Below are 18,646 nucleotides of genomic sequence, written 5' to 3'. Positions count from 1 at the left end.
GAGTTTCAAGTTCCAGAGGACATGGACCTCCCCTGAACACCTTCTTATAGAAGAGTTCCCAGCTTTTATCTTCTTTAAGAAAGGGAGTTCATATGGGGCACTACTGAAATGTAATGCTACTTCTTTTATTCGACTAGGGATCAATATTTTACTTCTATTCAAGTCATCAAGAAAGGCAATACTTAGCTCATTCCATAGTTCAGCTTTCCAAATGTCGTCCATGATAAGAAAATACCTCGTCTTTCAAGCATTTGAACAACACACTTTTCAATTCATCGTCATTCATATCTTCCCATCCTTCACCATTCCTTTTGTAAATTTTTTCCACGAAATCTAACAGCAAAATTTTCAAACTCTGGTCTTGTATGTTTTCCAAGAACTCAAACAAAGCCTTTTTGAATTCTTCATCATTCATTTCCTTGATACCTTTCAAGTCTTCAATAAGTGTCCCTTTCAATTTATCTTTATTCGAGCTATACTTCGCTTCCAAACCCTGGAGTAGTTCCTCTTTCAATTCAGCTTTCAAGATAAATTTTTTCAGTTTCGGCAGTGGTGTCACGCCCTTCAAAATTTCAAGCAACAAGTCTCTGACTTTATATTCTTGAGAGACATAAGCCCACCCACGGAAATCAAAGTAATTATTGACATCATTGTTGTTGTAGATCTTCCTAGCAAGAGTGGTCATACCTAAGCCACCCATGCCAATGATTGGAACAACACTACGTCGCAAACTCCCCTCAATAAGCTGATTCACCAATGCCTCAGTGTCATGACTGAATCCCACCACATCATCTTACTCTACATATCTCCTGCGCCTGTGCAGTATCTCCTTTGGCTTCTGCATCTTCTCTAGGAAAAATGCAAATTTTACCATTTAAGTGTGGTCAATTGTCATTTTAGTCCCTTTTTTTAACCCAAAAAAAAGGTAATTTTAGTCCCTTAAATTCTCATCTATTATCATCATTAGTCCATCCATCCAATCCATCCCTTTAAAAAAATCTTTTTTTTTTTCATATTAAAAACTATTAAATTTTCTTTTAGATCAAAACTTGAAAATCAAAAAATAAATTTACCAAACAATACACAAATTTTGTACAAAACAATTGCAATAACCCCAAACCGGATCTTACAAAATTTGTCAATTTCTGCACAAAATTCCAATAATCCCATCCCAAATTATCCCAAAATTTTCAAATTCCTCGCTCATCAAATTTCAAAACGCAATTGGTGTCCATATCCCCACCATTGGACTCAATATCAATGAGGATTGGGCCAACAATTTTAAAAATGCTATTTTCTTGGGAAACAAACAGACTCACAAGAGAAAGAAAATTGAGCAAACACAGCCTAAACTCTACACAAAACAAATCACTTCCAAAGAGATTAAAAGTTCTAATTTTTTTTCTTCAATAATTCAATAATTGGGGGAATAAAAAATTGAATCATAAACATCTCAATCGAAAACATTCAGACGTACCAATTGAGTTACACAATTCTTAAAAGAGATTAAAAGTTACATGCTATAGAGAACACTATCCACAGCAAGCTTCCTTGGTACTAGAGGTTTTTTTTTTTTTTTTTTTTTTTTTTTTAATAAAAGTACAGGGTACTAGAGGATATTTGGCAATTAGGGGCTAATGATATACATATTTTTGTGATAGTGGTTCCTGTGGTGGTCAGAGGGGAAGCATCAACCTTAGCTAATTTAGCCTCCAATGCTACTGTAAAATTACTGCGCTACTTTTCCTTCCAAAAAAATAGAAGAGGCTAGTCCAGAGCTGCATTAAACCGACATCCGTATTCCAGTTTGAGCTTGACATAGGTTTCCGAATTGGTAATACTTTACAACAGTTCTATTGTACACCGCTGGTTGATTTTTAGGCATTTTATGAGCAGCCTTAGGCATGCTTAGTACCTAAGCATAAGACCGTCAAAGATTTTGAGCAAACTAAAATAAACCATATTCAGTTAAAAGTATTCTTCAACATTTAATCAGTGTTAGATATAATATTACATGTTCCACAGATGTCTCTGAAACAATTATCCAATAACAATGCATTAAATAGATGGTAACAAAATACCCAACCAAGAAAAAAAAAATTCAGAATAACATCTAATATACAGGCAGCCCGGCAACAGCACACGGGCAATAAATGAGCCAGTATGGATAGTATCCATCAATCTACGTAGAGAGAGGCAGAGAGCTAAAGAACAAAAAGGATCATGTGATTAAGGTGTTTGCTTCTTGATCCAAACACGAGCTATCCTGCTTAAAGACTTCAATGACACAGGAATTGCATGAGAACCACTAAGCACTATTTCCAAGAAGAACCACCAAGTCTAATAACTTCTTCACCACTATTATCCCTCCTAGGAATCCTTTCCATGCTAGCATCTCCTTTATCATTGCCTAAATCACCATAGAGATCCTTAAGTTTTGCCAGATTATTAGACACAGATGTCTTCTCCTTGATCCCGTCTCTTTGTGGACTCGAATGCCGATCATCGTTTCCAAGGCCAGCTTGCAAGCTCCGACTTCTGCTTCTGCTCCTACTTCTACTCCTACTATGATAATGCCTACTACCATCGCGGCTGCTCCTCTCATAGTCCCTCCTGCTTTCTTTTTCTGCATATTTGGACCTCCGATCATAATCATAACTCCGCTCTCTGTCCCTTTCCCGGTCCCTATCCCTATCCCTGACTCTATCCCTGTCTCTGCCCCTATCCCTGTATCTCTCTCGATCCCGATCATGGTCCCTATCCCTTTCTCGATCCCGGTCCCGGTCCCGTTCTCTTTCTCGATCCCTATCTCGGTCCCTTTCTCTTTCCCTATCCCTATCCCTATCTGAATGCTCTCTATCAGAATAATCACGGCTCTGGCTACGACGGCTCCGGGGAGATTTTCGCGGATCATCGCTGCTGGCTCTATCATAAGAGGGTGGCTGTATGGTTCGACGAACAGGCGATGAGTCCCTTGTAGAAGCACGATGAGGAGCACGCTGACCAAAAGAGACAGAGAGTGCAGCTTTCACAGAGGGTGGCCGACGAGCAGTATCATCGGATCCATGACGGGTGGTTTCCCCTGTCACACCGGAATGTTTACTGGGAAGCTTCAACTTCTCTAGATTAGCTACAATCTGGCGCAATACAGGAACAGGGATGCGGGGAAAAAGGGTATCAAAGTAGTACTGCAAGAGCAGAGTGTTAATTCACTGAACCACAATAAATTGAAGTTGATAAATGTAGCATGTTAAATCACCCATTAAGGTGCTCCTTCACCAGAAGAAGGTATTTAAAGACTGAAATACGGTAATTACAACTAGTGCAGAATAAATACCACAGAATGAAATGATAACAGGGATATTTCTCAGACAAGTTTTTTTTTTTTTCTTTCTTAAGTGAGTTTTCAGAATAAATACCACAGTATGAAATGGTAGCAGTGCTATTTCTCATACTGAATTTTTTTTTTTTTTTTAAGTGAATTTTTGCCTAAGGGCCTGGGGATGGGGAAATTTGAACTAGTAACCTTCCCTTCACAAGACATGGTCCTCAGCCATTGCAGGTCGTGTATTCAGAGATGGAGGAATACACGGAGTTTTGAGGGGTGTGAATTACATATTCTGAAATTTAAGTTTTATTTGCACTCTCTTTATGAATAGACATCAGTCAGAAGTTAATTTTCCTACCCAGATTTGTGAGTTTTTGGACTTTTGATGTGAATGTTAGATTTTCTTGACCTTTGGTGTTCTAGAGTGAGCGAGGTGTAGTTGTTAACAACCCTAAACACCTTATCAACAGCTCAAATTGTGCGAGGTTGTAAAAAATCCCACTTTTTTTCTTTTTTCTTTTCAATTTCTTTCACCATCTTGGGACCTTGTCGTGACAGTGTCCCAGCCATGTCTTGAACATTTCCAGAATAACAAATATATATATATATATATATATATTTTTTTTCACAGGACACTTCACTGTGAGCTTTGAGCTTTTTCCCGTGCTTCCTAGGTTTATGTGCACAAGCAGTTTTTGATAAATAATAAGATTTATTGATATCAAAAAAGGAACATCCTAGTACACAGGGAGTGTACAAGGGGTCAACAATCAAGTATAAAAATTACAGGAATCAAGGAAATCAATTAAAGAAAAGAATGATTGGTTTCGCATAGCAGCCAACCAATCCAATAAAGTTCTAAAGAAAAATAACTTAAGGTCTGGTGTGGATCTCTCATTATCTTCAAAACACCTACTATTTCTCTCCCTCCAAAAACAACACATTAAGCAATGGGGAATAATTAACCAAATATGACCATTTCAATGATAACCTGTGTACAAGCAGTTCTGCTTCACATTAAGATATGTGGAGCAGGTTCTGAACCTACTGCCCTCTACACCATCTATTGTGTGTGATCAAAAATATTTCTGTTTTGCAACCCAGTGACAACAATCCAGGCAGGAAAGTTGACAACATAGAGTGCAAGTCATCAAAGCAAGGCATAGTTTGATAAAAAGTCTCAGTGCTGTACAGCTTATTTTTGTAACTCTTTAAACATGGACTGTTTGGAAAAGCCGTATCTAGAAAAAAGTGGGGTTCTAAAAAGTTGTACAATGAAAAAGAGTGGCTTATACCAACTTCCTCTCAAAAGAAAATCTAAGATAAAGTCTATCTGTTTTGTTAACTAATTGATTTTTTGGGGAGAGAACAAATATAATGTTGCTGATAAATGAATTTGAAAACTTGGGACAGAACCTAAATTCACCACAACAGATTGACGATTGGACAAAATGTCAGCCATGTATGCTTATTTATATGCATTCCCGACATGCGTATTTTTCATTTTCCAATGGATTTACATCTTGGACTCGTTGAGAATGATTCTGATCTAGTTCATGGCCTATTAGAGGTAGAAAGTGCCCCTAAAACTTTATGACCCACAGATATGAAGACAAGCTGTGATTCTGTCCAGAGGTTTTGTAAGAACTAACAAGAGCAAAACATCAAAGAAAATACAATATTCATTGCATTTCATCTTGCAACCTTATTTTGTAGTATCACAGGAACGCAATATGATTTCTTTTCTTTTTTCTTTAGCCATTGAGCTCCAGCTTAAATGGCACTTCTCCTCTCACAAGAATGGGTGGCGGGTGAGTAAATTACACATGCACCCAATGAGTTCACAATGTACAAGCTTAACTCATTCTTGTGAGAGGAGGAAGTGTTATTTGTGTCAGGGCACATTGGTAGCAAAACAATATAATTGTTTTTCTCTTTGGCATGAGACTTATAGTAAACTCCCTCATACCTTCTCAACGAGAAGGTATCTCATGAGACTTCTCTCTCATAATACATGGGACCCAAACATGTTGTGGGAAGGAAATCTCATGAGACCATCTTATAAGATAAAATTCTGGGGTCGAGCGGACAAAATTCTCCTCCTCCCCTGGGCCATGTTACACTAAATAGAAGATGACAAGACATAAAGCATTTCATGCTTTAACACAACAGAAGGACAAAGTATGGTTTTCAGACAGCTGGGTTAAAACCCAATAAAGAAAACAGAAGGGGGTAGTGGATTTAAAGATTAACCAGTTATTAGTATTACTCTTTCTGTCTTGCTCTCTTCTCTTCAATTATACTCTACTAAATTAATCTAGTTATTAGTATTACCATTTAAAGCTTATTCTATCAAGTGGTTACCAGACTCAATACTCTATATTTTTGTCAAGTAATGGCAAAAAACATATTCATTTAGTTATCTCTATCTTACTAAATTCTAAAAACCGAACACAGAAATTCGAGCTCACTTCAAGTTTTGACCAGAAAACTTAGGAGAATTCAAGTGGCCTACTCAAGTATTTCTAACATAAAAACAACTGAACTAGCATCTCATAGAACTGTTATACCAAACCATGGGTGTATCACTCGAAAGTATTTGCTTTTGAAAACTTCAGGAACACTGGGATTCAAGATGAAAAAAAATCTATATATAACTCATAAGTATTGTGGTGTGCACTTTATTATTTATGAACACTGAATATTATTAACTGATTTTCAAAACACTCGCGCGCGCGCAGGGTGTGGGGGTGAGTAAATAAGAAAATACTGTAGCTGGCTCATGTATATTTGAAATATTAAGAACACCAGAAGTTTACGACAACTAACCTGTCCAAGAAGCAAATCACGAACGTATACACCCATCGTGGTCATTCGTCCATTTGAACCAGGAGAGAATTCCTGAAGTACAATATCATGATTCTAAAATCAATGAAAAAGTGTAACAAAAATTTTAAGAAAAATGACTAAAATTTGAGTAAGTGATTTTAACAGTTTCACAAGACCAGCACTAATAGATAGATATGGTGAAAGTGAGGAAAAATAACCGGATAAGAACAATTAGCAGTTGCAGACTAAAGATAAAATAGCAGAAGCATTGAGCACTAATTGAGCATATTAGAAGAGGTCTCATTTTAAGTTGTACTGTTTTAGTCCAGCATAGGAGCCAGAACATCCTTTAATTATTCTCTGATCTATAAACAGAACACTATCATCTCGAATAAAAACATTCATTTAACCTTGTTTTGGTCTTTTAATTTTTAAATTTCTAGCCAAATAACATATTAAAGAATATATGCTTCCCTAAAATACTATACACTTAGTATCTAAAACTCATATTGTTGCAGTTCCCAACCACAAGAAACTTGAAGGAGAAATTCAAGACAGTGATGCAGATAGCCTTCACAAAGATTGCAAGTCAATGTGAGGCTCACTAATAGATCCTACAATAGGTCCCTACTACTAGAGTTTTATTTTGGTGGGAAAATTGACCCCATATTGTTCTAGCCAGTGTAGATTGGGGAAAGCAAAGGGAGAAAAGTGAATTTCTAGATTTTGTTTGGTAATTCATAGCATTATTATCATATCCCAAATCCCCCATAATTCTTTTTTTAATAAGTGAATATAAGTCAGGAAGTAAACCCACCCCACCCTGAACCCTTTATTAATGCAGAAAGAGGATGCCATTTGGTCCACAGACCTCTGGACCAGATTCTCCAGAATTATCAAACTAGCCTTCTTAGTAGTTACCCTACAACTCAAATCCTAAGCCTGCCTAATTCAACGGTAGACAACATAACTCTTGGAATTTAGAATGCTATGATGCTGCTCTTTTCTCCACCATCAAGCATAAAAACAATAACAGATTTAGAGAAGACAAGGAGAATCACAGAAAACAATCAGATTAAGTGAGTTGTAACTGATTTAGGTCTTCATAGTGAAAAACTCTGTGAGAACCTTCCAGACCAGGATTGTGCTTGAATCTCCCTAGTCAGAATTAGAAGAAGAAAAGAAGACAAAGCAAGAACAGCCAAAGTTCAGAAATTGGTAGATAAAGAGTTAAAAGGCTCTGCCGTTGTCTAGATTTTACATGTATGTTCTTTCCAGCTTTCTATGCCTGAGCAGAACAGCCAAGTTATGGGAGATAATTGTTAAATATGCAATGCACAACAAATTGCAATATAGGTGATGAGGACAAGGAAGAGCTCAAGGAAAAAGAAGATAAAGTATACCAAGATTCAAGAATTGTGGCCTAGTTTTGATATCTGACCCTCTTAGCACCTTTGATAGGTTATTTTAGTTATTAGTATTAAGTCTTTTAGGTTGAGAAGCTGCTGGATCAGTTTTAATTAAGTTCTATTAGAATAAGGGCAATTTGGTAATTTCCAGAAATCCAGAATGGGCTGTCCTTGACCGTACCAAAGGCCCATGAGTCTTATTTTATGTTTACGTATTCTTAAGTCTTTTATTTTTTATTATTATTAGTATTCCTATTCATTCTAAGAATAAGTTATTTAGAGTCCAGGTCCTGCTAAGAAAAGGATAACTATAGCCTCTATATAAAGGCTCTTTTGTGGTCATGTTATGGAAGAATATTTTGATTGATTAATAAAATTCAGCAGCTTATTTTAAGCTTTATTTGTGTGACGCAAACTTCTCTGAGGTGTAATGCCAAGGAACCCTAGGTGTGATGCTTAGGAAGACCTAGGTGTGATTGCCTAGTGTTTATTTATGTTATTTTCTGTTTATCCCCTGTTTCAGCCCCAAATAGCCGTCTACATTCTTTCTCTTCTAACCTAAACTCTTAAACATCACTCCTTATTCAAGAATTCATCAAGAAACCTAGTATAGTGCTGAACTTTCTTATTGGCCCGGCATCAATAGGATAGAAAGGAAAAACAGGAAAGAACAGGACAAATCTTAGGCTTCACCTCCTAGAATTTGCCTGGAAACCTTAGGCTTCACCACCTACAGTAGCTTGGAATAATCACCAAGCTTAGAGAAACATATCCAATCAGAAAAATTTTGTTCAAATTGCACTACCTCGAACCATTTCTAGAGCCTCGTTTTATAGGCTTCAAGTATTACACTAAAGCACAATTAAATCCCATAAAACCCTCAACAACATTAAAGCCAAATTCTTTTCTTCTTCTTTTTTTTTTTATGTAAGTAATAAACTTCTTTGATAGAAAAACAAATACAAAAAAGCCAAAGCACACAGGGCATGTACTAAGGAAACCAAGGGAACAAACAGAACTAAGAAGTATTAAGACTACATCTATCAAGCAAATCAGACAGAAGTAAAAAAGAAAACACCCAATGCATTTGTCCATCTAATCAAAGTCTGGAAGAAAGACATCTTCAAGTCTTGGATCAATATTTCAGTTTCTTCAAATGTCCTGGCATTCCTTTCCCTCCAAATACCCTACATCAAACAGTGCGGAATCACATTCCAAAGCACCCCATTTTTATGTTTCCTAAATTTGCCAGACCAGCTAGCTAGGAGATCTAATACATCCTTGGGCATAACCCAAAATATCCCAAAAAGTGTAGACACCATACTCCACAATTCTCTGGCTATCAGGCAATGCAGGAGTAAATGATTAGAGCCAAATTCAAATTTTAAAAAGAAATCTAGTTCAAAATTCAAAAATGAAATCTGGAAAAATAAATTCTGAAATAAAATTGACTGTGCTCCTTGCATCAATATGTGGCAACAAAACACCTGTAATTGGACTGCATCAAGTCAGTTGAGTTGAGAGCTAAAAGCAACGATCTAAAAATGCAAATAAAATTAAGGTCAACCAGAACCTTCTAGTTTCGTGTTGGATAGATGTCATATGCAAGGTTAGTGTCATGACCAATTCCAAATCTATACTTTCTAATTGACTCCAGGAAACAAATCAAGAGAATGTATATTCTTCATGGAATTTGTCATTAAGAGCTAAAGAAACAGTCGAAAGTATTGCCACTCAATGACAAACAAAACTATACAGCCAACAACCACAATTTTTTTCCCTCAAATGTTAAGGTAAGCCATCTCCACCAATCCTAAAATCTTGCTTCCCTCAAATCATCCTTAGTAAGATATAAGTCCTAAAGAAGTCTTATGGAGCAGCATTTGAATGTGAGAGGAAAAGACAATGAAAGCTTGAAAATTTGTGTTTCTAAAAGCAATTGATGAAAAAGGAGAGAATTCAACTCTGATGGCCTTCCAATGTAGCTAATTTATGTTAAACCACTGTAACATGGCACAATGACAATTACCCAGCAATAACCCATACAATGTGCAACACAGATTTGTTCCTTGAAAGAAACAGATGAGAACATTTTTATTTAATAAATAACTTCAACACGATTATATCTCATTAGCAAAATGAACTTTCAAACTGGCTAAAGTTTAAAAAAAAAAAAAAAAAAAAAGGTTTCTGCCCTGGCAACTTCATTACGTGACAAACCCTGTTACTATAACATAAAAAGAACCTATCAAAAACAAAAAAAAAATACACAAACACAATCTGCAACCCTTCTCTGACAAAACAGATGACACTATGGGCATATGAAGTGTTGTATTGTTTAGATTTCTTCATTGATGGGACCAATGTTAAAAGGGCTAGGCCTACTTCAACCAAAAATTTTCCCAATGAGCTGTAACTCAAGTCACACCTCTGTTTGTAAGAGCAAGGTGGAGGGTGAGATTGTGGTTTCAAGACCTTCCAGGTGCAGATGTAACTTACCAGTAGGGGAAAAGAAAGTGTTAAAAGCACTAAGCAACTTGAGCTAAAAAGGCTTTCTAGAGCCTCAGCACAAAGCATGAAGTGGAAGCACATACCTAACTTAGAATTTAACTGTTACATATAAGTGCAATATTTTAGATGCATAGTACAATATTCAGTAGCTGCTGAACTACTGAACAGTTAAAAAATGAATCAATAGCATGTTTCTGGCTAAAAAAAGGATAAATAAACCAACGCTCTCTTTTGAATGGCATGTTGTTTTCATTTAACAGTATGTCCCTTTTGGTTTTATATAGTTTTTGTTTTAACTTTTAAGCATCACATTGCTATTTGTTTCTTGGACTTTGGACATCTCCATCTAGACTTTATTACAGATTTAATATGTATGGGAAAACATGCTTGTAGTGTAGTAGACCATAAGATAGAGTTGATATAGCTAATCAGCTATAAATTTCAATTAGTTTCAGATCCAATGGTTATTTTTCATTGAAGTGATTTTCTAATAGAAAATCAATAGGCAAGCTTTTTAGCACTTAGCACTTTGCAAAAGAGTGCTTATTTTTTTGCTTTATATGCTTATTTACATGCACTTTGCTTTTAGGGTAAGACATGTTTTTCTTCTGGTGGTGCTTGCTTTTACTGCACCTTTCACAACACTGAGGCAATACTAAATAAGCATTTTTCTTTAGGGGTAAGAAGTGTTTTTCTTCTGGTGCTTCTTGCTTCAAGTGCCCCTTTCACAACACTGGGCAATACTACATAAGCACATAAGTAGTTCCAAAAGTTTTCATTAATATGTAAGCAAAAGAGATTAATATACAAGATGTCAAGGGAATGCCACTCAACCGTGCAAGAGAGGAGAATCTATGACAGTCCTGAGAGAGAGAGAGAGAGCGCATAGAAAATTGAACATGAAATGAATCTTAAAAATCCAAGTTCTAAAACTTCTTATTCTCCTTCAACACTAGGCACATTAGCATACATAGCTTCATTCTAGCCAGGAACATACGTAGCAGAAAATCTAACCATATCGATAATTTGGATAAATGCCTTTATTCCTGAATTTGGAAATGAGACTAATCTAAAAATTAACCACATGGCATTTAACGCATGTACCTGCCCTATACAACAAGGTAACCAAGATGGACACTTTAACATAGTCATATGCAAAACTAAGACATGGATGAAAGGTTAGATTTTTTAAAAAATAATAAAAATTTTTATTGAAATGAAGAGAACCTCATGTCCAAATGACTCACCTAAAAAATTACAATTATTCGGTAATTATATTTGAAAAGAGAAAAAATCAATGAACCCTACAACAGAACATGCATCAATGTGACCAAACCTACAGGACCACTCAAACAACAACCTTACAAACATTGATTTCAGCTCAATGATAGAGAGCTTCACATGACTAAAAGTACAATTATTTCATTCTCTCCATAATATTCACATTAAGCAAAGGAGGACTGCAATCCAAATAAGAGTATAAGACTCCTATGCTTATCACACCAATTCCTCCACCCATTAAACAAAAGCATTTATAGTTATGATGCTAACAAAATGTCTCAAGCTAAGCATTTATGCTAAAGGTAACTAATAATACTAGCTTCCCTGGCATTGAAACCTTGCCATTGGGGCTCAACACCCTTGCCCCACTTATCATGCTTTAACTATATATATATATATATATATATATTTTTCCTTTTCTTCTCACATTCATTACTATATGGTTGTTTCCCATGAACTAAAGCTAGAAGAAGATATCTGAATCAAGTTTCGTGTCTCCAAATCTGCAGTTTCAAGTGTTATCATCATATCTACAAAAAATTTCTCATGTCAAAGGTTAATAAAACTCAACTTATTGCAACAATGCGACACAAGAAAGTAACAAAAGTTTTGAAAATGGGAAACAAGATACTCTGTGCAAGATACAAATCTAACGCACAACAATTGTTTTTTTGGTAATACTCAAGTCAACATTTTTTTTGGGTATTTGACAAGTATACTCGAGCCAACAATATCAAGGTTTAGGATGAAAAAATCATCAAAGTCTAAATTTTGAGGGCAAGAGAAAAGGCATATGTAATCATAAAAGAAGAAAGTAAACATTCAATAAATTCCTTATAATTTAGGAATTATAATGCTTCTTCAAATTATAATGAAATATAAAATACCAGATGCCATTAGATAAAAGCAGCTGAACACCTTTCAGTACCTCTTCGTCTTTAACATATGGTTCAAACCAATTCCACAAAGTCTTTGGATCTGCAGCATATCTCAAGTAGAGGAATCCAATCTGCACCAACATTTGACATATCAGTCCTAGATATCCCTGAACAGGACAAGCAATATATAACATATCCAATCTGCAACCAATATAGAATCCAATCGCCTATTCAAGAATTTATTCTATGGGGTCCATGTGTGAAGTCCAATTGGAGTAAAAGTTCTGTAATTTTATAGGTCTAGGTATGAACACTCTCTTCTCACTTTTCTTCTTCTCTTTCTTGTGGTATAGTTCATAGTACTGTTAATACCACCCCTAAACGCCATAAAAAGACTTTCTTTCTTCAACAACTCTAAATCATATTTCCACAAATCCTCCCAACTCTAAACCTGCCACAACCACACACAGAGAAATTCCCCAATTTGTCCTATGTCAATTTGGAATCAGAGCCAAAACCCTACCACAAGTGATTTGTTGAAATCTTTTTCTGCCAACTGCTTGACAAAATTTCTCATCCAAGACAATGGTGACTAAATCACAAATGCAAAATTAGAGCCCCAATTTATAGTTTATTCTCAAGACTACGAAGGAACAAAGAAAACTTTGAACCAACTGTGTGTGAAGGGGAATTCATTGCAATCAAAGCTCAAAGACTTATCCGCCATAAAGAAACTTTGCCAATGATTTGTGGTCCATGGTATTGGTTTTGTTTGGACTTTGGAGTGTGCTGGGTGATGCCGAGGTCTGTTGTTGAGTTGTTAGCTTGCTGGCAAGGTCGATTTGGCCACCATTGGAATGGTGATATATGGATGGCTGTTGTTTGATGTGGTGCCTTTGGAGGGAAAGAAATAATGGGAGCTTTACAAAAAGAACTATCCCTGATCTTAGGTTATTCTTTTTTAGAACCCTATTGGATTGGTTGTCAGCTAGGCGGATTCACTCTTTATTTTCTATTGTTGATTCAATAGATTTATGTAATTTATGCGGATTCACTCTTTATTTTCTATTGTTGATTCAATAGATTTATGTAATTTATGCGATTGATTTTTTGATCTTGGGTGACCCTTTTTTTATATCAATAATATTTTATTACTTATAAAAATAAAAACAAAGCAAAACAACTAAGGATAAGCTGAAAGTTGCTATTTTGGCTAAATATCCTGATAGAATAGCAACTTATCAAGAACTTAGATATTCTAAGTTAGACCCAAGTTCCTCCCCACCCTCATTTGGCAAGCATTGCACCCATTATCCTGTCAAAACATGATGAATATGGCCCTACCAACTTGCTGCCACAGCAATTGGGTATTGGTTCAATACCTCAAGGTATTGCCTTAAAGAGAGAAACACAGCCTGATGATTCACCAAAAACCTCAAGAACTGCCAAAGCAATGCTTTGCAACAATAACAGCAACCACAGAGGAGCAAGATGAGCATAAGTTGATCATAAAAAATACGATCATTTTAATAAAGCCTTACTAGGGAAATGGCTATGGCGGTTTGGGGTTGAGAAGACAAGGCTTTGGAGAAGGGTTGTAGCTCTAAAGTTTGGGGAAGAATGGGGGGATGGACCTCCAAGCTAGATAGAGGAGTACATGGATGTGGTTTGTGGAGAAGCATCCGAATGGGTTGGGAGGTTTTTAGTAAAAATGTTCAGTTTGAGGTAGGGGTGGGGGATAGAGTGAAGCTTTGGATAGATCAATGGTGTGGGGATTCTCCACTTCAATTGACCTTTCCGGTTGTGTATGGGATTGCCTCAAATAAAGAGGCATTAGTGGCCTTTTCTCTTGAACGGCTAGGGATAGGAGAACGGAGAAGCCAAGATGTCCGTTTCAGTCAGAGACCAAATGATTGGGAAATGGGTGTTGCGGATGAATTTCTCTGTACTTTGGGTTCCAATTTACCTCCAACTAAGAATGGAGACCGTATGCGTTGGAAGTTGACGAAGAATGGGGATTTTGATATCCGATCGTTTTATAATAAGTTAAGAGATCCATTGCCCATTATCTTTCCTTGGAAAGGTGTTTGGAAGGTTAAGGCCCCTCGACGTGTTTCTTTCTTTGTGTGGACGGCTGTATGGGATAAGATACTTACAGGTGACAATTTGAGGGGTAGAGGGATAGACTTTGTTGATTGGTGCATTATGTGTCGTTGTAATGGAGAGACTGTGGATCATTTACTACTGCATTGTGGTAAGGCTTACCAGTTGTGGAGTTTGGTGCTTAGATAATTTGGGATTGCATGGGTTTTGCCAAGATCAGTTGCGGATACTCTCTTTGTTTGGTGGAATTGGCTTGGAAAGCATTCGTCTAGAAGTTGGAATTTAGCTCCGCTTTGCTTAATGTGGTGTCTTTGGAGGGAACAAAATTGGAGGACGTTTGAGGACATGGAAAGCTCGGATGACCAGCTATTGGCTTCGTTCAGTGGCTCCCTTTTTGACTGGTCTAGGGCTTGGGGACTCACCTCTAGTGATTCCCTACCTATGTTCCTTAGCTCTCTCCTTTGTAATTAGTATCTTTTCTTTCTGTTTTTTCTCCTTTCTCTGTATTTTTTTAACTCTGCCTCATGCCTTTCTGCATGAGGTAGTGTTCTTGAATATACATCTTTATTACTTATCAAAATATATATATATATATGATCATCACAAATAAGTATTATGAAAACATATTCGTCTAGCTAGATAGTTATACCAATATTCTCAATTACATTCCAAACTGGCATGTATAAAATGCACATATAGGCATACAAATAAGTTCAACTAATCTAATTCAAAACATAAATAGGGAAAAGGATCCACTTACGCATCTAATGTAAGGAGAATCCGTGTGCTTTAAGAGGCCGTGCATTTGTTTGACGGTGAGTTTCATAGTAAAAAACTTGTAAAGAAGACAGAAAGCTGTTGAAGGACCACGACAGTTTCCCGTCATCCAAGGCTCCACGTGATCAACTTGATTGTAAATTTCATCTATCACCTCATGGTATGTCTTTAATCGGTATAGCTCTTTGAAGTAATCAGAAGAAAGAATGTTCATACAAAGCACTTTTTCTAGCAAAGAATCAATCGATTTGCCACAAGTCTGAATCTCCATTGTGGGGTAATCAAATATATTTATTTCCGCCCACGCTTTCAGAAAATGAAACAATGTATTATAATTCTCAGCAAAAAACACAAAATCGAAGCGTCACCACCATGACATTCCTGCAACAGCAACAAAAAACTTTCAGGCCAAAGGGGCTGCTAAGAACCAAATACCATGTCACATTTCTTTGAACTTTATTTTTCAATCTTAAAAAAGATAAAAAAATAAAAATTCAATCTTGTGCATTCTAATTCAGTTTGTAAAACAAAGAAAACCCAACTAATGAGAATTTAAATTACGAACTCTAATTTTCAGTATCAAGAAATCCAACACAACACAACACACACACACACACAAAATCAAAGATGACTATTTGGAAAATAGGGAAAGAGGTAACATTGAAAACCCTAGAAAATCAGAAAGAAACAAAGAGATCGAAAAAAACCCTAATTTTTGCAATTGAGCTTGGAAGCTGTAAAAGAAAGAAAGAGAGGAAGTAAAGATTGGGGGTTTTGAATACTCACCAATTTGAATATGGGCGGTGGTGAGAGTTAGAGCTTTGTTTTGGGTCGCTAATCTGGTGCGATGGCGAATTACGAAGGCGAAGTTGAAGAATGCGATAACAATAATATTATGTGAGTAACAAACCTCAAACCCTAAAAAGTTAACAATGGCGCAGGCAGCTGAGTTGGGGTCTTTTTGGTATTCAACGCGATAGAGAAAAGGGATTTGACACAACAAAACAGTTAGTAATATTTGGTTCACAGTTATCGTCCTTACCGCTCCACATCTTAAACCGGACCGGACCAATCCCGCACCACTTTTTCTTTTTCTTTTTTTTATTAGAGGTCCAAAAAATAAAAATAAAAACAAATTAAACTATATATTTGTAAAGGACTAAACTAGTTTTGGAGAAATTTTTCAAATTCTCGCTAAAAAACTTATAATGATTTTTTCTCAAAAAAAAAACTTTCAATGATTATATATTTTAAAATTTTAATAATTGAATTGCATGTTATTTGTACTCTTAACACTTATGTTAAATTTCATTTAAATTTGAAATTTTTTTTTTAATGAAAAGATAACAACTTTATTAAGAAAAAAATAAATTCAGTACATTCTGAGCCAAGGCGGACTAAATAAACCTGGATTTTTCTCTATCAAAATTACATAATTCTCAATACTCTTAGCATGCTAAGCCAAGATGTGAGCTAGCCAGTTCCCTATTTGCTTAACATGTGAGATCTGTGAAGTCCTGAATGCTTGTAATTTCTGACAAATGCCTGCGATGATGTTATAGATGGACACTTGAGGACTACTAACACCGAGCACAGCGTCTACAATCAATTTTGAATCACATTCAAAATAAACATCTCTTATAACAACATCCTAAACGAAGTCCACGGCCTCCTCCAAAGCTTTGGCTTTGGCCTCTAAGGGCGGCAATACACCTTTAGCCTCCTCCAAATCTGAAGTTAATTACTATTTGATTCATAAACTTATTTTTTACACATAATTTAAGATTATGAAAATTTGAAATTTAAACATTTGATTGATGACATAGTTATAAATTTTTGATCTTCTTGAAATTCTGTAGACATGGAAAATGATATAGTAAGAAAATACAATCTACGGGTGAATTTTTCAAAATTCATATTTAATAAATAAATAAATATATATATATATATATGAAAATATTGAAGTTTGGAGAGAAACTTTGTCCTAATTTTGATTGGGTCCTTTTTTTCATGTTAATTGAGTCAATTTAAACCCCACAATTTCATTGGTATGACAATCAAAAGCCACTGTCCAACTCTACTAAACTCATCCTGTGATACTCCAAATTATGCAGATTTGAATACATTTGTTTGAGTGTGGGTTGTGCAAACATTTACTCAATCCTATATCAAATATTTACTAGGTAAATCTTGGTTAAAAATGATTATGAGGTACCCCAGTTGAAACTTGGGTGCCTAGTTGGCATCAGCTTTTAAGCTCAATTTTAGCTTTTATGTATAACTTTTTAAAACCTCACATTTTCCCGTATTTTCTCAAATTTTCAAATATTTTCAAGGTACAAGCATATTTCGACACACTTTCAGCAAAAAGTTAAATAAGTTGTTTCTAAACAAACACCAAATAATCCTTCTAGAATATAGCACAAATGTGACTAGTAGTTTTTTCCCAACTACTACAAATAGTCCTCATCAAGAATTTAAGTGGGGATCTGGCACCAAACTACAAAAATCACATCATTTTTTCATGAAACAATAGTGTTGTTTTCTATTGAAGTAAAAATAGGGGAAGGGGGGAGAATAGAGGTAATGATTTCTAGATGAGTTTTTATCTTTTTGGTAAAGTTGCCTCCCCCTTCTCTCTAATGTGAGGACATAAAATGATGAGTTATACTAGTTGTGTGTGTGTGTGTGTGTGTGTATAATTTATTTATTTTTGTATTGGTGTTCTATTTCTTATGCAAAATTTAACTAAATGGGATAGGGGTTTATAGGGGTTTTAATAGTGTTGGGGGGCCTTTTTGGTGTGTGGCCTTGTGTCCACCATGAAGGGTTAATCTTGCTAGACTCGAGTTTATTTTTAGGAATCAAGCCTAAAACTTGACATCCTAAAAAAGGCTAATGACTAGCAGTAGTAGTGCACCTTTTAGGCCCATAAGGGAAGCCATGCCCAAAATCTAAGAAATGAAACACGTGTCATAAGTAGACTTTGATTTATGCAGCAATAAAGCAATAGAATATTAGGTGTCCATCCATGAGACGAAAATAAAACAATAAGCGTCCAATAGTAGATTGATAGACTATTATAATCCCAGCCATAAGATGAATCACAATAATACGTGTCAAGTGTTAAGTTAAAACTAAAAAAAATAGCTTCAATAGTTAATTAATACATATAAGAATCTAACAATACAAGATCAATAATTGATGCAAGCTCAACAGTAACAATGATTCCAACAACAATAAAATAGTAAACAAAGATTAAATCTTCACATAGTGCCCTAGTATTGAAGGGGGCAAGCTTGGTGCGTGATGAATGGAAAGAGAGTATGTCCAGTCATGTGCAAAAGAAATCATGTCAAACTTTTCACTTAAATGACTATCCCCATGATAATATGCTTTAGGTTTTAGTGAGATTAGTCTAGTGTATGGCCTTTTGGAAGAGTGTTTAAGTATATATTTATAGAGTTTCATAGAGATTGTGGGAAGTATGGAGAACAAAGGCTATGGTTGCAGTAAGATGGATGAGTTGT

General features: G+C 35.7%; 1 protein-coding gene across 3 annotated transcripts; it reads right to left on the bottom strand.

Annotated features, from left to right (window-relative positions):
• Positions 1 to 1,963: 1,963 nt before the first annotated feature.
• Positions 1,964 to 16,143, bottom strand: LOC126714131 (pre-mRNA splicing factor SR-like 1). 3 transcript variants are annotated; one of them, XM_050414134.1, is made up of 5 exons: positions 15,903 to 16,142; positions 15,100 to 15,497; positions 12,287 to 12,367; positions 6,158 to 6,229; positions 1,964 to 3,188 (listed from the first exon to the last, which is right to left on the bottom strand). In XM_050414134.1, the coding sequence occupies exons 2-5, from the start codon at positions 15,385 to 15,387 to the stop codon at positions 2,316 to 2,318; spliced, it is 1,314 nt and encodes a 437-aa protein (XP_050270091.1). In that variant the 5' UTR covers positions 15,388 to 15,497; positions 15,903 to 16,142; the 3' UTR covers positions 1,964 to 2,315. The 3 variants fall into 3 exon arrangements, with proteins under 3 accessions (XP_050270091.1, XP_050270092.1, XP_050270094.1); XM_050414137.1 differs by having other exon boundaries at positions 3,029 to 3,188; positions 12,277 to 12,367; positions 15,903 to 16,143; XM_050414135.1 differs by lacking the exons at positions 15,100 to 15,497; positions 15,903 to 16,142 and having other exon boundaries at positions 12,277 to 12,367.
• Between the last annotated feature and the right edge of the window lie 2,503 nt (positions 16,144 to 18,646).

The sequence above is a fragment of the Quercus robur genome, chromosome 2, assembly GCF_932294415.1.
Source record: "Quercus robur chromosome 2, dhQueRobu3.1, whole genome shotgun sequence".
NCBI lineage: Eukaryota > Viridiplantae > Streptophyta > Magnoliopsida > Fagales > Fagaceae > Quercus > Quercus robur.
Note: the sequence above shows the minus strand (reverse complement) of the source record. Positions and strands in the feature narration are given on the sequence as shown.